At 42.3% G+C, this 19,662-nt stretch overlaps 4 protein-coding genes across 4 annotated transcripts; 2 read left to right on the top strand and 2 right to left on the bottom strand.

Annotated features, from left to right (window-relative positions):
- Positions 1-1,093: 1,093 nt before the first annotated feature.
- Positions 1,094-1,552, top strand: MELLADRAFT_53163 (uncharacterized protein; the record flags this gene model as incomplete). Its single annotated transcript, XM_007412883.1, has 1 exon — positions 1,094-1,552. One exon carries the CDS (start codon positions 1,094-1,096, stop codon positions 1,550-1,552), a length of 459 nt encoding a protein of 152 aa, XP_007412945.1.
- A 1,880-nt stretch (positions 1,553-3,432) lies between these two features.
- Positions 3,433-3,952, top strand: MELLADRAFT_109016 (uncharacterized protein; the record flags this gene model as incomplete). The annotated part of the gene is made up of 2 exons (XM_007412884.1): positions 3,433-3,849; positions 3,926-3,952. The coding sequence occupies 2 exons, from the start codon at positions 3,433-3,435 to the stop codon at positions 3,950-3,952; spliced, it is 444 nt and encodes a 147-aa protein (XP_007412946.1).
- A 357-nt stretch (positions 3,953-4,309) lies between these two features.
- MELLADRAFT_89903 (uncharacterized protein) lies at positions 4,310-5,029 on the bottom strand (the record flags this gene model as incomplete). The annotated part of the gene is made up of 5 exons (XM_007412852.1): positions 4,310-4,391; positions 4,461-4,619; positions 4,694-4,771; positions 4,861-4,932; positions 5,004-5,029. The coding sequence occupies 5 exons, from the start codon at positions 5,027-5,029 to the stop codon at positions 4,310-4,312; spliced, it is 417 nt and encodes a 138-aa protein (XP_007412914.1).
- A 6,503-nt stretch (positions 5,030-11,532) lies between these two features.
- On the bottom strand, positions 11,533-18,238 carry MELLADRAFT_109014 (uncharacterized protein; the record flags this gene model as incomplete). The annotated part of the gene is made up of 7 exons (XM_007412851.1): positions 11,533-11,571; positions 11,781-11,837; positions 12,338-14,247; positions 14,328-14,588; positions 14,664-16,641; positions 16,789-17,195; positions 18,184-18,238. The coding sequence occupies 7 exons, from the start codon at positions 18,236-18,238 to the stop codon at positions 11,533-11,535; spliced, it is 4,707 nt and encodes a 1,568-aa protein (XP_007412913.1).
- Positions 18,239-19,662: the final 1,424 nt, after the last annotated feature.

Here is a 19,662-nt window from a genome sequence, read left to right as displayed (position 1 = left end):
AACCTACAACATCACACCAAACTGAATCTCCTTGTTAAGGGGTTTGTTTTGCATTTCTGTGATAAGGGGTTTGTTCTGGATTTCTTTGATAATTTTGTTCTGGATCTCTTTGATAAGGAATTTGTTTTGCATGTCTTTGATAAGAAGTTTGATCTACATTTTGTTGATAAGAAGTGTGTCAAACAAATCTTTGGAAGAGTTTATGTGTGGTTACATAGCTCAGCCTTCACCAAAAAGATAGTCTCCATTCATTTGTACCTCAGTTTTATATCTTTGTTCAATTTATCTGACATAATGTAAAAATTCTTGCTAAGAATTGCAAAAAATATGTGTGTATAACAAGATTGGGACCAAAATTGAATGATGTTTCAATTACAAATGGTGCATCACAATCATCAATGAAATCAATGATCTTGAAGAAGATCTCAACTCAAATTCTTGGGTTCTTCCCACTTAAATACTTTGACAACTCAGCAAAATAAGTCTATCAAGTATAATCAATTAAATGTCTTTGTTCAAAATGCTAGTGTCTATAAGTCTTGTTTTCTGTGATTCTATGAACTGTAGAAGTATATGCAAAAGAGGCCTGAAGGGTTTGCTTTCATTGAACCTTACAAAACTACAAAAAACCTTTCTCAACACTGACTCAAATTCTTGTCTTGCTTGTAGATTTTTCTTCAGGTACTGCCACTGTTTTGGGAGATGTCTATTGTTATGAGAGGGGTCAAGGAACTGGTCAATATACCCTTGACAAACAGATACATAGAGTTCCTCTTACAGACCTACGTACTATTGGAGAAGCACCAGACTTGGAAAGTTATGGATTTACTTATGTTTCTGGAAGAAATGTGAAGGGATTTGAAGCTCTAGTAGACTTTTCTGCAGAACAAGAAGCTGCCTTGACAAAAGATTCTGTGGATCTTGTTAAATCTCTGTGAGTAAATCTTTGAGAAATTGTCTTCTATCAAAAGAACAAAAACATGCTCAATGATTTTTGATGTCCAGGACAAATTCAAAATGTGCCATGTCCTTCAATTCTGCTTACAGACATTTTGCAGAACCAAGCCAACCAATTCCAATTATCCACTCTGATATGTCACCAGATGGTGCAAGATTCATGAAAGAAGAAATTCAAAACAGTCTTGCTTGTTCTAAGGATCCAAGTGAGATCACACTTAAAAAGCATCTAGCTGAAGGGAAAGATGTTATTATCCTCAATGTTTGGAGACCCCTTTGTGTGGTGGAAGACAATCCTCTTGGCCTTTGTAAATGGAAGTCACCATCAGAAGAAGAATGTCCCAATTGGGGAACAACTCCAACAAATCCTTCAAATGCAATCCAAGCTTGGAGGTACATGGAAGATCAAGAGTGGTTCTACTTAAGCAAGCAGAAGCCTGATGAAGTTTATGTATTCTTACAGCATGACAGCAGGGCAGAAGACAAGCATGGAATCAATGTTCCACATGCTTCATTCATGCTAGAAGATGATCACAGAAAGCTTCCTACAAGAAGTAGCTTTGAGTGTAGAGTGATTGCAATTGTGGAATCCTGAGGGAATATGCAGAAAATTCAGATACATAATTAAGTCAATTCTCAAAATTCAGTAGTCATCAAGCACTTACCCAAGAGTCCAAGAAACTTCAGAAATGATAAAAAGCAAAAAACCCTGAAAGCATTTTTATACTTTAGTCATCTTTCAGGTCAAGTATCAAGGATCAATTTTACAATATTTTCTTCACCTTATAAGTCTAGTTTTAAAGACCCCAAGTAACATTTATCTATCTCAAACCTTTTAACAGTCTATTTCAAATTACCTCCAAGCTATAAGTGTATATAAAAAATACACAAGAGTTAGATAAACTTGACTGACCCATAGAAGCGCGGGAATACTTCACCAGCTTGGATATATCAACCACTCTCATCTTCTTCTCCAGGCATATATCAAGTCTATGTAAGGCTTTGATCCAACTGTACTCCACCACTCCAACTAAAACTAGCTAAAGACCTTACAGGCATTTTTGTAAAACTTTCCAACAAAAAGTTGAATGGTTGTAAACTAATTTTCTGCAGGACAAGACCTCAAAATGCCATGTAATGTCATGAAAAGTTGTGGTGCTCTCAAAAACCATGGGCCATTGGACATTTTGATTAGGTGCTGACCCCTCATGTTTCTGGTTTGCAATTATTGGGGGGAACAAGCTTCACAAAAATGTATGTACAAAGATCAATCAAAAAATGATCAATGTAATGGTTTACAAGCTCTCAACTCGTTCTACTACATAACCGCACCTGGGATCTTGCAATCAATATGAGCAGGATTGATATTTAGATGATTATTATACAGCCTGGGCAGATGGTGAACCTACCTCAAGTGAATGTTATATGGAATAAGCAGATTGAAGTTTCTCTATACCAAATGTGCCCTGCAGGGTGTAGCTGAAAACTGTAAAGAAAAACATTTCTTTTCAAAAAAAATGAGATCTGATCAAAGCTTGCATTTTGTAAGATTTCTTCGACCTTTCATGAGAGCAGATTAAAAGAAGTTGAGGATGCTAACATTTTCAAAGGAGCGCCAATTCACAAATTTTTACTTCCTATGCCTCGCCGAATCATACACATTGTACATGAGTGAGATTATCAAATTTGAGTAATGGATCAACCTCTCACTTCGTCTCTTCAACTTCTTTCATTAACCCAAGAATCATATCTTCTTCACTCTTTTCGTTTCCACTTTTAACTACATCACTTCTACCTAAGAAGACTTCTTTCCATGATACATTTCTACTAACTTTAAATCCTTCTTGAGGAATTGGTTTTTCTTTCAATCCGACTAATTCTAAATCAGTTTCAATTGATTTTATGAATCTATTCTTTTCCTTTTCATCTTTAAATTCATAACCATTCTTTTTTAATTTTGATAGAATACTTTCTAAAATACTAATTTGTCCATTTAATTGATGAAATTGGTTCTCGTTTTCTAATTTTAACGATTTTAGATTTATTGTGAATGATGTTAAGAGTGAGAAAAGTATGATTGGGTATATGAATCTTTTCAGCGATTGAGGTTGGTTTGAAGTCTTTGATGATAGATTTGTTTGATTTCTTGTGAATTGAAAGTTGATGTTGGGTTTGGTTGTTTGATGGTGAAGATTTGATAGGATGGATGATCGTGTGTTTAATCTTGGAAGCATTCTGTGATAAGTGATCGATGAACTTCAGTCGCTTGCCTGAGGATGACTTCATGACCGCCTCTGCTCGAGTTGACAGTCTCATTTGTCTCGGTGCATGATCCGTCTGGTCAGCGGGACGGGTCGGGTTCATGATTTTATCCAATTTTGTGTTCATCCTCAAATTCTCAATTCATCCTGTTCAGAATCGATAACCAAGAATCTCCAGAACCTGCCAACACTATCGGATTAACTTCAATCGATCATGAGACCAACTAAACTACTCCAAGCAAGAAAAAAACCAATCATTCATCCAATTCTAGGTCCAACCATCGCACGACCAACTCGTTTAATTCCAAGTGAATCTAAACTTAAACAACCAATCCCAATCTCACTCTTGGAACCAAATCAACTCAATTTACCAACACTCAAATCCTCTTCATCTTCATCTTCTAGAGCTCAAAAAATCACTACAACCAATAAATTAGTCAAAAAGGTTTTAGACCAATCACAAAAATTCATCAAAAGCAATCCTACTTCATCATCGATGATCCTTTCTAATTCTGCTCCTTGGCCTAATAATCTTAGAGTAGTTGATGGTTGGAGTGGTTATGGTAGATGGGGTGAAGGTAGACCTGAGTATAAAGAATGGATTGGTGTAGATAAGAGACATAAATCATTGGTTTGTGATCTTTTCTTTCAATCATCTTTTTTGAAATGTGATCGAGCTAACGATGAGGTTTGATATTCTAAATCAGATGAGAAGCTTAAGGGCTGAGCGGTAACATCAAAACACGCCGATTATCAAAAATCAACATATGGGCACATTGTCAGTGGGGTATATACATCTTGAATGATCGAAGTCAACACATGCGCTCTTAGTTCAACAAGCGGGCCGCTTAGCCGATTCTCTTATCATATTGTCACCAACTGGACTTTGTTCGTTGAAATTCTGCTCTCAGTGTAGTTACTATTTTTTTTACCAAATTTCATAAAATATTATATAGGATAAATACATACGATGTCACAAACGTTTTTTGCACCGTAAATCAGAACATCGTTGTACTAACGATGCGAGATACTATGACATTTACCATGTTTCACTAGATAAGAGATACAGAGAGATCTTGTTTTTGAATCAATCAATCTCTTTCGTATCTAACTCCCATACTTTCCTTCACTTCCATTCCCATGCGCTTCATTCGCGACGCTTCAACTCGATCCCTACATCAAGAAACAGAAAACCTTTTAATGACTGACCTAGTATGTAAGGTAAAGCAAAGAAAGATTTACCTTTCAAGTTTTCGAAGTTCTTCTAATTGAGCTCTTCCGATATAAACTTCACCATCCGTCTTGGCTACACGTTTATGTTGGGCTGCTAGTGCTGCTTCATCAGCTCTGGGATCGTAACCCAAATCCCCCGTTGTTGTTTGGCCTGATCGGATCGCATTCCTATTTTGTAAAGAATAATGAGGTGGGGTCAGCACGCCAAGTAGATACACAGATAGAGAAAGTCAATGACTAACATTTTAGATTCATATTTCTCGAGTGCGTAAAACTTTTCGTGTGGTAAGGTGGCTGTATTATAATCCTCCATATAGACCCTGTTTAACCAAATTGGCGATCGGTATCAGTGGGATTTGGGTTGAACTGAAGCTGAAATGTTAAAAGTTATGTGAAGAAACAAACTGACCGGAAGAGCTCTTTCATCTTTGAGACGGGCACTGTCTCCGGATTCAACATTTTTTCTTCAACAAGCCAAGCTCTTGCAACAGAACAACCAATGAACCGTAAATTAGTCTTAGATCAGATCTATCTGAGTAAAAGAATGATTACCTAAACTCTTGATCTTTTGTGAACATATCAGCTTCACTAATGATTCCAAACTTTCCATACTCATTGACTACACCTTTATGTTTGCTGGAATTTCCGTTCTTTTTCAACTTTTTCTACAAGAAAAGTTAGGTTCCGATGTTTAATAGACGGTAAACAATGAATAAACCGTGGACAACAATCAAAACATGGAAAAGATCACAAAGTTCCAAGAAGACATCATCGAAACATCAACTCACCTTCTCGCGTTTCTCCTTTTTACGTCTTTTCCTTTCTCTCCTCTCTTCTTTTGATTCCTTCTTGTGTTTTCCTTTACTACTATCAACACTCTCACTTCGATCTCTACGATGTGACGATTTTTTCTTTCGATTTTTTCGATCTGATGTTTCTTCGTCGTCACTGGAAGATGAATCATCTGAAGATCCAGAAGCATGTCTCTGTCGATGTTTCGAATGCGAACTTTTATGATGTTCTTTAGTTTTACTCTTTCGACGTTCTGAATCGGAATAGGAATTTGATCTACGTCTTCGAGATGATGGTGGTGGTGATCTTGATCGACGTGAGGAATGAGCCCTTCGATCATCTTCTCTATCTCGACTGTCAGGTCTACGACGCGAGCTAGAATGCGTTTCTCGATAATTATCTTCGTCCTCTCGCCCTCTCGATCGATGACTCAGTCTTTCATCACCATCAGGTTTATGAGATCGATGTCGTTCTTGACTGCTTGGACGTCGGGTGGCGCGATAGTCATCATTCAATCGGTCTCTACTTCGGCTCCTGCCACGATGACCTGATGAACGATAAGATCGAGAAGCTTCGGACATGATGCACTGAAGTCAAGATGGTGTTGTGAAGGAAAATTGACTCAGAAATGGCTCAGTACCATCGCACCACTTGGTCCCACCGTGACGGAGTACCCGATGAGTTTGGCAGTAACGGGTCCTGTGATGCCCGCCACGGCCCAGAGGCAGAGTGTAAACTTGACCACCCCTGGGGCCTGATGTGCGCGTCGGCCAAGGCCTGGCTATGGCAAATCTTACTAACCAATGTGAAAAGGATGTTTTTACCACTATCCATGAAAGCCAAACAATGATCATAAAGGATTTAACAGATGTATTTCAAAAGATTTACAGATGAATGGTCACAAGGACGCAAGATCTCTAGCTTAACAAAGCCCTCTCTGCGCGGCCGCGTCCGCGCCCTCGCAGAGGGGCTTAGGACTAATCGTCGATTTTTGGCTTGAGCACTACACTCCTTAAGTGTCTCTAAGGAGTTTTTCGAATTTTTACGCTTCCCTCACAAGCCAACCTCACTTGGCCCTGCTGGGAAAGTTGTTCACGATCATTTTCTACATGTGTATATCTTGTTCTCACGAGAGAAACACTACCCCACCATGCTGTTCTTGAGGGAGTTTTCAAGCCTTATGTCTCACTTGTAAAGGGGCATACAGGGTGAATTTGCACCGTACCCGATTTTTGAATCATTGCTACAGGTGTGTTGTAAGAATCATCAACCTCCTTTTTTGGCCACACCGTTCACACTGGCCATGATGTTTGACTACGAGATTATGTAGAATTTTTATCAGAACAACTTTCCCTGCGGAGTCAGGTGAAGTTTGTTTGTGAGGGAAGCGTGAAAATCCAAAAAACTCCTTAGAGACACTTAAGGAGTGTAGTGCTCAAGCCAAAAATCGACGATTAGTCCTAAGCCCCTCTGCGAAGGCGCGGACGCGGCCGCGCAGAGAGGGCTTTGTTAAGCTAACAAGATCTTCATTGGAGGATCCTCTTCCTTCCTTATCATCCAGTTTCATGAAAAGCAGAAACTCAACAAAACCAATTGTATGAGTTTTGCACAAGAGAGAATTTTTGAAAAAATAATCAACCATTCTTGGAACGGCTGTATTTCAACATCATTATTTTTTCTCAGAGGAAAGGGAAATAGAGGAATTAAAAAATCAAACTATCTCTTGGATTTGTGTGCAGTCAGATCATCTTGCACATTATATACATATGCAGAGATAGATCCTCATCCTTTTCATTTCATCTGGAAGAGTTTTGTTCAAAGTCAACTTTATTGACAGGGTGTAAGACTAAGGCTACTACACGTTACTACACCTTACTATCACAGGCGTGACAGCTTGTGATCATCATGTGTTCAGTTTCTACAAGTGTGATTGTTCTTTTCTTTTCTGTTTTGATTCTTATTTTACTTTGATTGGGGTTTTTTTGATGTCTGTCTGAGCTAGGCTTAGCGTTAGTAGTAATTCATTGGTTTTAGAAAAGCTTTGTGGCCTCTTTGCCACTTGTGCCAATCATCTTTAGTGTAGTTACTCAGGTTGTGGGCGCGCCTAGGTGTCAAACAAATGCCCAAAATTGGGGCCGGCGCGCCTTTCCAAAAAACACACCAGATCTTTGGAGTTCTATGTCCTGTCACCAATTTTGGAGACTTGGACCCTTGCTGTGAGCTTTGAAGACAGCTCTTTTTAGCTTTTCTCACCTCCAAAAGGTAATTTTGTGGTGGTAGATAGCTACAGCAATACAAATATAGAATATATGACAATGTAAAAACAACATTTTGGTTGTTGACAATTTTTTTTGTAAGAAAACACGCCCGGCGCAAAAAATCATGAAAAAACACGCCTCGGCGCGCCTACAAAATTATCAGCGCGCCGACAACCTGAGTAGTTAAATTATTGGAACTTCCACAAGGCCAAGTGGTTGTGATAAGATTGAATCTCACAGCTTGATGGAAATGTTAGAATAATAAAGAAAGGTTAAGAAGACCAATCTTCACCATGTCTATGTGGGGTTCGCTCGGCAAGGAGCACACACAAGTTGCCTTTGTGCCTCAAAGGCAGTCTGTGTGCACTTGTTGTTGGGTAACTGCCACAAGGACACAGTGCTTACTATATATAAAGTAACTCATGCTAATAGGTTATAAGGACATTATTATGGAAAGAAATTTATTAGCAGATAGCATGAAGACACAACTACATTACACATATGTGAACTTCATAACAGGTTGTTATATGCCTGTGAAAACCTAGGAATTGCTGCACCAAAACTGTGCCAGGAATCCAGAGAGCTTCTATCAAGGTGCACAATCTAAAAAACCCTACATTACATACACTTTACTTCAGTTCACATTCATAGAAACTTGACACAGCTCCTCACTCCTCCCTTCCCAAGGCCTAGCAAGAAGCAAGGGACTTTGTAATCTTTGGGATTGACAATGTTACAATTGTCAAGACTTTTTAACATGGTTTGCATGCTGTGAAATAAACAGAAATTCACAGAAAACATCAGAAAATGAAACATTTTACATTATGCACCTCAATAGGAGCTCCCTAGGGTCTTGGTGTATCAGACAATTTGTGATGCAAGTGAATTTTTGGTAGTTGATGTCACCTGACCTATCTAGGCTGAGAGGCTCTGGAAAATTGTAGAGGCTTTTTGGATTTCATGGTCTGACTTCTGAAGTTAAAACCTCTACACTAGAAATTCATATCTTGTGACACTCAAACCTTCCCAGAGATTATCTCCTCCCCTACAAAAATTATCTTCACTCACATATTTTTACCTCCTGTATTGATATCATTTGTGTGAACTCTGTCACCTATTATGTGTGTTTATGCAGGTTGTTAATCTTGATACTAGCACAAATCAGCAATTCTCACCCATACCCTCACTTATCACCTTTGGGTTTGTTATTGCTAGTTGTGGATAGAAATTCATCTTTATAGATACCTACAATGCTTAGGGTTACAAAATCCACTCTGTCCCCATTTCCTGAAGCTCAGAAATGCAGGCATGAGGATATGGATATTCCACTTCCATCCATGGTACATCTAGGTGCATTTGTGTGTGCAACCCAATCAAACAATGGACCTGTGAGGGGTCAGCTGATTTCTGGCTGACTCTTCACTAACATTTTGCAGTGCTCATAAGTGAAAAGTTCAAGGGGGATTAGCATAGACCTCTGTAAGCCCTGTACATACACATGTACCCAAATACTGACATGTAACACAATAATACATACAAAAAAACACTGGTAACATCTAGGGCTATGACCTGGCCCTGGCATGTGTGTCCCGCCAGGCCCTGCAAAGGCCCGGCTGCATCTTCAAGCAGACCAGGGCCTGTTGTGGGCTTGTATTGAAGGCATAGGACCAAGAACGTCAGGGCCGGTGCCCTGAGGGCCATGGCAGGGCTCTTGGCACTCTGTAGGGTAAGCTCAGCTGGCCCGGGGCATGTACCGGTTGCCTCCACAAAACCATTGGGCAGGCTGGGGCAACTGGGGCCAGGGCCGGGTCATAGCCCTAGTAACATCTGATACTAATGCAACAACCTGGCCCAAAGAAATCAGGTCAGTCCCGGGTTTGGGACCAGGTCAAGCCGGTCTTGGCCTGAACCTGGGCTAAACCAGGTTGGCCCAATCCAGCCTGCATAATGTGGGCAATGGGGAATTTTGGAAAATACACTCTCCAAGTTCACTCAAGAGGCAAACCAATATCATGTTTTGATTTCAAAAGGCTACAACAATACATGTTTTTTTATTCAAAGAGACTATGACCCCAACCCTAACCCTAGCCTAACCGGTGGGGTGGGATGTGCTAACCCCTAACCTCAACCGGTTGGGTGGGATGTGCTAACCCCTAGCCTGTACCTTTTGTGTATATTAATATTTTGTTAAAACTTGTACTACTGTTTGATCATATGTTGGACTTGAGAAAAGATAATGAAGTTCTTTACTACCTTCAAGCAGATTAAACTTCAAAATCCACCACTGAAAACCAGACAATACAGTGGCTGTTGTGTTTAAATCCAGCTAAAAATTGAAATTTGAACTTTTCATTTTTTCTTCATGTCCAACATACAACAGAATAGCTGTAAGTCTAAATTGAGACATTGAAAACTTGAATAAGAAAACTAGAGCAACCATCAATCATAACTTGTTTCAGGTCTTAAGGCATACAAGATCTTCAAAAGTATCTGGTTTGAGACCATCACTACAAACATTATTTAACTTCCCCAAGTGGGCAGGAAAAAATGATTGGGAATATGATTTGTCATAAATTGATCTATCACTCCACACCTGAGCAATGTAACACCCACACTACATATGTGTAGCAGGCTCAGTGAAGAGGTGGTTATCATGTACATACAGTTCTGCTCAGTTATCTGCTCATCAGGATAAGTTATTCATATGTAATACATGCTGTAACTTTTTTCAGACTGACAAAAGCATTCAAAAGATTGACTACATACACTGACTCAACATTTTGGTGTGATCTCATTGACTCGATGGTATGTAACACCCTTTCTGTTACTAAGAAATAGCTTCAACAATATTGCCTGAGCAGCTACAGAATTATATGTAGTGGTTTTTGGGAGAATTGTTTTACAGTCAAAAAAGTTACATGTGGTATAACATGTGATTTATTTATTCTGATGGGCAGATAACTGAGCAGACCTGCATGTACATGATAGACAACTATTTACTTAGCTTGCTGCACATATGTAGTGTGGGTTCTATGGCTCAGGTGTGCATTATTGGATCCTTTTATGACAAACTGTACTATTAATCATTTTCCTCTTCCAACTTGGGGAAGTTGAATGATGTTCACAGTGCATGGCTACCTTCTGAAGGAGTATCACTTGCTGGGTGATAGAAAAATTCAAGCCAGTTTTGAAAGAGATGGATAAGTTCCTTCATTATGTCCCCAATAATCCAATGGTTTACAAGATCCGGGCTCTCAAGGTTATGCTAGATAAGATAAAAGTCCATTGGCCAATGAGCGCTTTTTGGGTGCCGATATGAAAGGTTTGTCTTCAACAGCCTGATTGTTGGGATCAACATCTGGGGTATTATCAACAATATCATCATTTGAATGGAATTGGAAAGCCTCCTTTGAAAAGAGATCTTGCAAATCTGATTGATTGCAAGTGACAAGATATGACCTGGTAGCGCTCCAGCAATGAGGTAAGTATATACAGCTGATTTGAGAATGATTAGTTTTTTTGAAAAGTGCATTATGGTGCAAAGCCTGGTTTTCTTTTTGACCAAGTTTTGTTTCTCTGCTAATTTTGGGAATACAAAGAATACAAACCCTGTTAAATTGTTTTTTGGTTGGTTTTGATCACCACGGCACAACTTATTTCCAAAAAAAGTGGCCAATCATTCTCAAATCAGCTGTAAGCTGTAGATGAAGGGGACTGCACATGAACTTTCAAGGATCACTCCCATTAACATAGCCTTTTCTCTTTGGCTTCACCTTTGAGATGCAGTCTCCAAAGTGTTTGACTCGAAGCCAAATTCTGAATAGGGAAAATGAGATTGATACGACTACAATCCCTTGGTCAAATTTATTTCGAGTCTGGCATGATGGCTTTGACACCACCATTTTTTGAAAGCTCCTAAACACAACACAAATATTCCCTTTGAAACATCAGAATAGATTGGATGGATACAAGCAAAACACCAAGCAAAGCAAAGAAAAACTCAAGCAACAAGTAACTTATATCTGAGGAGCTCACTCAAGTGTACACATGGATATTGATACATTATATAACTATAGATTGAGATGATACAACAGGTTGATAAGAAGCCAAGGAAATAAAAATAACACAGGTATAAAAAGCAAGATGACTTATTAGTGTCCATTTGAATGGGCAACTGTACAAGAAATGTTCAAAGTTTAGAAAATGTCAGCCTGTTCGAAGCCAGTGATTTTGTCAGTGAATGGCTCCATGGCAAGATTGGAGAATGGGCTTGACTTACCAGAAACTCAATTGTCTGAACAAAGGTTGTATGTCTTCCTACATTGCCATACCGTAACTGACCCACTCGGATTTATCCAAAGGTTTAGGCGATGAAATTGCAGAAGGCCCTGTGGGGGATAGCAGATCATTTTTTAAACGAGGGAAACGGCGATTTGTGGATCGAAATAGTTGCTCGGTCGATGGGGCGGGACCAAGCGATCTATTACTCGGTTTGATGGTATTGGGTGTAGGAGGTTTAGATTGCTCGAGTTTGGAAATCGCCGTACGGGGTGTAGTAAGAAGCTGAGATGGTTCTGTGAAAGAGAATGGAATCAACGAGGGTGGTGAAAGGAGCACTCTCCCCAGTCTATGGCTTGTGAAATTAGGCGAGTTAGAGCTATGAGCTAAAGGAACAGGTGGTATGTAATGATTATGATTGTGCCGTGTCGACGAGGGTGTACATGGAGACGAGATGGTCGAAGTCGTAGACATAGAAGAGTTTCCTATGGACGAGAAAAGTGACGAACAAGTCGCATGAGAAGAAGAAGACTGGGTGGCGTCTTTCGTCTGATCTACCAAATCATGATGAAGGTCTACAATGAAGCTTTTGGAAGCCATTGGGCTTTCACATTCAGAGGATCGGGTATCCTGAATGAGGGTGGTGGGAGACGTGGAAGTTTTTGTTGGCAATGTTGTTATACCTGCTTGCAGGAGTGGCCGAGATGACCCAGAAGTAGGATAAATACCACCAGAGCGTGAAGGCGTCAACTTTGGTCGAATCACCAAACTCGGTCTTTTGACTGTCAATCCTCCGGGGCTCAGTGAACCTGGACTTAGCGAGCCAGGGTTAAGTGCCCCAGGACTGAGATTTGACTGACTCGAAGGAGATGCAATTTTTTCCTTGTTGAGATACTTAGTTCCGTGAATATCAGCTGGTGAATGCAATTTGCGACCTGGTTCAAGTGGAAGTGGTACGTTGGGGGGAGGGGCTGGTGGTTTCATATAAATAGGGCTCCTCATCGAATGGCTCAAGCTGTTCTTCCCAGCTGTCACCCCCAGACTCCTTCTTCGCGTCTTGCCAGATGAAACTGTCTTGGCAGATGAAACTGTCTTTGCAGATGAAACTGTCTTTGCAGATGAAACAGATGTTGATTGGGATGAAGGAAAAATCTGGATTGGAGCTGGAGGTGGAGCTCGCCCGAATCCCGACTGAGCGCGAGGCCGGTTTGAAAACGATTTTGGCTGGTGCACAGCTCCCTCCGAGAAATCGTTCGGGGGTTTGGACGGCGCGGAAACCTCGGCTTTTACATCCAACATCCTTGGATCGGCCATATTCTCTGCACTAGAGCGACTTGTCTTTCCCATCCTGAGACTCGAGTCAGTAAACATGAGTTCATTGCTTTCACAGCGCGCTATCAACGAGAGGCGGGTTCGATTTTTTCTTGGAGATAGAAGCGATTTACTTGAGTGTGACGATGATGAAGACAGGCTTGATCTATGGCCCTTGGGGGGTGTTGGAAAAGCGTTGACCAGTGAGGGATCCAAAATCAAACTCTGGGTGAAGGAGTCATCGGCGAGAGGTCCTGCAGTTTTTATGGCACAAATTTGTTGTACATTCGTCGACGTTGAAGATGAAGGAGGGGGTTTGAAAGCTTTATCGCTGGACAGGGACAGTTTTTTCAGCTTGTGTATACCCACAGATGACTTGGAGCTAACATCTTGAGCCGGAGCTGGGACATGGTATGAATGGGTGAAGCTTGTGACATCAAATTGACTGTAAGAATTCGATGTAATATCAACTAGACCGAGGCCGACTACTTCAGCCTTCGAAGTGGAGGAAGGATTGTACGGCTTTGAAGCGAATGTCTTGGTGAGTGGTTTTCGCTCAATTAAAAGTTCCGTCTCTTCAGGGATATAGTAATGATCAATGTGATCTAGCTTGCCCCCCAGATCATCATTCAATGTAGCATCGTAAGTCATCTCACTTAGACTAATATCAGCTTCCGACTTGAAAGAATCCCAAATCTTTGATAAGCAGTCGGGATCAGTTGATGTATCTAGCGCTATAGGCATAGATGGGGCCTCTAGGTGAGATGAGGGCTTGTGAGTACTTGGTTTGATTGCACTGAGACTGAGGCGCTTGCTACCAGCGGTGATGAAAGGTTTGGTTCTGAGATCATCCTTGAGCGTGAGCGGCACTATTGAAAAGTCTTGTAGCATATCACAACTGGTTATATTTTCGGATCCCTTTCGGCTATCACTGAGCCTCGCCAGGCGCTTCCACTTCCGCTCATTCTCTTCCAGCTCTTTCTCCCAAATTCCTTGGAACAATTCCGGTGTAGATGAATCAAGGGAGTCTTTTCGGTTGAGGACCGAACTGATAGAAGATCGACGGGAATCAGAGGATTTATATTTTGTGTGGTGTAAATTCTCCGCGAGAAGTGAACTGTTACACTCAGTCACGATGTCTGTTGATTTGTGAGTATCTATGAAGTATGTGAGGGGTTAGATGACAAAATGAAACCAGTAGGCGGGTATGCGAGAAAGTAGGAACATGACGGCTAACCTCTAGCCACTTGGGGTTCCTTTCTGCCACCACCATTTTCTAAGCTCGCTTGTCTACGTGCAGGGACTTCCAGATAGTGATCTGTGGTACCAATGGGATAATCTGATACCTTCGTCAAAGGAATCTCGGGAAGTAGGGGGTTGATCAAGCTCAGCGGATCGGTTGACTTGTCCAATCCCATTTGCGGGGAAGGTAAAAGAAATGTCATGAGGTCGTTATCGTATTCCTCTGAGCGTAACTTTCTTTGAACGGATGGTCCCACTGTGTTTTAAAGGCAAAAGATTTGTCACTATAAGAATCGACCGGATCATATGAATAACCTATGGAATGACTGACAAGTGAAACGCGTGCTATCTCGCTTTTTGATCCCGTTGAGGAGAACATGGCCAGGCGGAGACTCCGAAAAGACAGAGGAAGCAGTAAGCAGCGAAACACGCGCTAGTTCATTGCCTCTCAGATCGCGTTGCTGGATCACACTTGAAAGTCCAGCCAGACTTAGGGGAAAATTGTCCGTGATTGACTCAAGGCTGCCAGATGAGGCAAGGGCAGATATCGCTAAATTGATTTCGGGATGTAATCCATTTTGAAACTCCACCTCTTCCGTCACGTTCAACTGTTCCACTTGGGAGGGCGTGGACAAAGGCCGTCTTCGAAGACTTTCAACCTGAAGCTGAAGAGGTTTAAGATGGCTGAATCGTCGACCAGGATCTGGACCCCGGAGTGCAAAACTTGCGAGAGGATCACATGTCGACGTGGAGATTGTACTTGATGTTGATGCAGCTCTTGGTCTAGGTGAGATATGAGTCTGAGCAGGTCGTGGTGTCATTTTCTTCGAGCCGAGAGTACAAACGGGCTTGCAATCTGTTCTTGTGGGAGCTATAGTCTCCATATCTTCGCAAGTGTCGCTTCTTTTTGGAGTTTTAGAAGTTAAAAACTCCGCAAGACTGATTCTCGATGAACGTTGTGGCAATGGTAATTCCGGAGGAAGAAGTTCGTCAAAAGATGGAATGGCCAGTTTTTGAGATCTCTTCAGTTTCTCATAGTTTGAAAAAGTTTGCGCCTTAAGTTCTTTGGTGGCTGGTGTACTATTTGAGGGGGAAAGGGGAAGTACGCTTCGGCCACTATGCTCCGGCTTCCACCTCATCTTGAGTGACTGGTAGAACCCAGGAGAATGGATTCTGCTATTGTTCGACGCATTCGCCTTGCTTGCTGAACTTTCTGACTCAATTGCTGGGGACCTCGATGTGTTGTCTGAAGGAATTACCGACAGAAGGCTAGTTTCGACAGTGCGATTGGGAAGCGGTGTTGGGTTGCCGATATCTGATGTTGTAAGTGAATCTCGGTTGGCGTTGGGCCCCGTTCGACTTGCGGCTGATGAGTGATTGAGGCGTGAGGTGAAAATGGAAATTCTCTTCGAGGTACTATTGATGATAGATTTCATTTTTTGATGTTGAAGGTTCGGACTCGTCGTCAGACGCGGAATTTCATCATTACTCAGAGTCGGCGAAGGAGCTTGTGTCGAAAGACTAGGAGACAACTCCGAAATAAGAGGACTTCTCCGTTGGTTTGATTTATCAAGAGTTTCTACAGAGTCCTGAGGGCATTTGTTGCTGATGGCTGAGGGTTTAGCTTTGGGCGTCGAACTGGAAGAAAAGTTAGGCTCGGATTTGTTCAGGGCTGAAAAAAAGCTACTCTTCATTTTGGGGCTCGGACGATTTTTGGAGCGGTACGCAGAAGGAGTGAGTAAGGAATAGAGTCTGGGAGATGAACTAGAAGCATCTGTCTTGTTATCACTCGGGATGTCTGTGTGCAATGAAGAGTCAAAAATTTGTGGGCCTCGAGGTGTAAGATCTTCAATAATCACATGTGCGGCTTGTGGATGCGTCGTGGACTGGGTAAATTTTGCGTGTTCCGAAGTACGCATGACTGAGGTCATTGGTTGTTTCAGTGTCAAAGGCGAGCTTAAAGGAAAGTTTGAGGTGTCGGGGAGTGTGGCTGGCGCTAGAATTAATGAAGATTGGACGTGCGGGTGGTTCCAAGTAGGTGACAAGATAAGAGCTTTCGAAGGGGTTGATTGGGTGATAGGGAGCACACCGACGCTTCGGCGATAATACCTTGGTTGAAGTCGACGGCGTGGCCCGACGTTCTCATAATCCCCTATGGGGTATTCGGTAACAATAGCAGAGGCCGAAAGTCTGTTTCCCAAGCTCAATTGGCTTTTTGAAGGCGGTCCCGACTGTAAGACAGATTCCGAACGACGCTGCTGGTTGAATACAGGTTTTGTTGAAGATGACTGACTAGCTGAGTACAATAGCTGTGACGATTGGATGAGACCGATGGGAGACATTTTATCTGAGTTGATATCCATAGAAGTGACGCGTCGAATGATCCTTCGACTTGTGTGGAAATGATTTAAGGCCGATCAGGATCTTGAGAAGGCAAACAAGGTTTCGGGACTCACGACACGTGCAGACAAGCCCAAATCCTGGATTGGAGTGTCTATTCTAGCCAGGTTTCCCAAGGACAACTGAGATCGAGAGTGGACAACGGGTGTCTCCAATCGGCTGGAGGGTGTCTGCCTCGCTCGGCGGGTTTTGATTAGAATTGGGTCAGCTTCAAGCCCACGTAAATGTTCACTGGGGCTTCCGATGTCCAGCTTGTGCAAGATGCCCTGGGCGCTCCGTAGCAGGATAAACTCGATGAAAATTAAAGTGATCCAAATATCCCAGGACGTAGGTAGGCGATAGTGATACAGATGCAGAGTCCCGAGGAAGCTGAGGCGTGGTGGAAGGGGGTCCGCGAAAAAGGCGGCGAAAAGAACGATTCTTGGACTCGCGGGTTGAGGGCGACAATACTTTGATGATAGACCTGTGTGATATGCCGGTGACTTCCGCAGGGTGAGCGTTGAGTTTTGTCAAGGCTCAGTTCCGCGTCAAGTGAAGAATTGGTAGCGAGTGTGGCGGTTGGATAAGAAAAAGGAACGTATTGAAAATCGATTGGTCGACTCTACACCATCATGATCGCCCTACAAGCGACAAAACCGGAATCAAATTGGCCTGCAGTATAAGCTATAGTGGTTTAATGGGAAGACTCTGAGTCAGTAGCTGTATACCAAAGTTGATTGCTGCAAAAGACGTTGAGACTCGAGAGTAGGATAATTGCGTCAAAGAAATCGTCAATGCACCTTGCCGTGCGACTTGAAGCAACTAGAGGCAACTTGAAGCAACAGTTATCACTGCCACCGTTGGCGGCTGGTCAGACGTACGCGGGCCGTGTCTATTAGGCTCCAGTGCAGGAAATGGAAATCAGCACACTTCAAAGGTCCTTGAGGCAGCAAATCGAATGATAAGAGTAAATTTTGTGTAGCCGGTGGTCTCTAGCTTATCTTGGGGGCGTAAGAAGATATTATGTATACACAGTGGCCAGGAACTGATATGTATGCATGTCGAGGAACCACCACCAGGGGCGCCAGTTGAGAAAAAAACCTGGATGGATTGAAGGCAGGGGGGACCAAGGAGAAGTGTTGTGCGTTGCCCTGCTAGCCTGTTTTCTTTCTCGACTGTTGAGTTGCACTGATCTCTAAATCGGAGCTCTAAATCTCTTGGACGGGTTTCCTGACGAATCTAATCTGAGTACAGCTTAAGCTCACGGCACCCAGAAGCATCTGGAAATCAGCTCCCTAGTTGTCACGCCAAATTCACAGATGTCCATTTTGTGATGACAATGCGAAGGCATTCGTGGAGTTTGACTCTCTATGAAGGAAGCAGGTAGAGGGACGATTCGGATCAGTGCAAGCCCTCCGAAGCACTCGTCACACTTTGTCATATGTAAGCCCACAGTCCCGCACAGTGCACACCAAACACCATCGCTTCAATCACACGCCATGTTGTGGAAGCTTCGAAGCTTGACATGGTGAGTAAGATCTGCACACCCTAGACGCAATAGGTACGCGATAGGATTTGACCTCTTTTCTTGAAGATGTTCCTTTATTTCGAATTCCAGTCACATGTGAGCCCGAGAACACATCCGACGGCCGCTATAGTAAATCTCAAAATGATCAAAAATGCTGATTCCGTTCGCCGCGGGCGCTATCAGCGTTACATGATATCATTCCCAGCCGGACACGCCAAAGCGAGAAGTGACTGATTTACATGAAATGAGTCTCCAGATGGAGTGGACATCTCACTCATCGCTCGACTGCTAGTTGTACGCGGAGTGGTGCCTTGGGAGGCACGCACAAACGAGGTCTTTGTATTACTCCTTTGAGAACTAAGAAACACAAAAGAACCCCTGATGGGGAGGCCTGAGGCCTACATGAAAGTTAAAGGTGCTGCTACAAATATTCTTCTAACTACTACTCTAAAACAAACTTTTATAAATTGTCGATCTCTGAGTAAGAAATAACAAGGAAAAATATATGAAACTTAATGAAGAAAGCATAACTAAATAAAAAATAAAAGTAAATCTAAGGGAATTTCGATAGGAATTTATAAAGAAAGAAAAGAATTGAAACCGCAACTGGAATAATAATGGTATTCAAAACTCGAGAAACCGGTCCGAGAAGTGCCAAGAAGTGACATCTAGAAACTTCTCGGACACCTCGAAGATGTTTCTCGGCTCCACGATCTTTCTCAGGCCAAATATTATTTTTGGAGATATTCACACATGTATTTATTTCTCCACATGCATGATCTGCCCTTCTAACACCCGCTCAATTAATATCACATGGCTGATATACCCTCCTCCAATTCCCCTCTTTCTCGTACTCCATCGGCCTCGTCTTTTGTTGGACAACCTCCACCAATTCATCATTACCCTTATACCTTCGTATCGCCAACCATCAACCCAAATACGCCACTTATCCACCAACACCATCTCTCGTCAAGCATCAACCCGCAAATTTGGGGCACCATGCCTCAGTCACCCTACCAACCTGTCATTCAAACTCAAGAAAGCCTTCCTGCGAGTCAAGTGTTGACTCAAACTGATCCGATTCCGAAACGCGCCAAGCGCTCTCGCAAACAAAACGCTCCCAAGTCCAACAACCAGCCGTCTTCCCCTGTCCGTGCTCGAACTGGTTGGCGTACCGACAAAAACAGGGACGGCAAGACTCCCCTGTGGATCGTAGTCGAATGGTTGATAACAGCTGAAGGTGATGGTCATCGGATAGACTGGTGGAGAGGTGAAGGTGGAACTATCAAGAAGTCTGATGTAGCTGAAGAGGTTGCGAAGTACCTCACCGAAAACGGTTTTCCCAACATAAAACCTTCAGCTGTTGAATTCCAGGTATGTCCTTTCGATCTTCAACACTTATGTATACATATGTTAAACACAT

This window comes from Melampsora larici-populina (genome assembly GCF_000204055.1).
Source record: "Melampsora larici-populina 98AG31 unplaced genomic scaffold MELLAscaffold_33, whole genome shotgun sequence".
NCBI classification, from domain to species: Eukaryota; Fungi; Basidiomycota; class Pucciniomycetes; order Pucciniales; family Melampsoraceae; genus Melampsora; species Melampsora laricis-populina.
The sequence above is the reverse complement of the archived record's forward strand: the minus strand, read 5'-3'. Positions and strand labels throughout refer to the sequence as shown.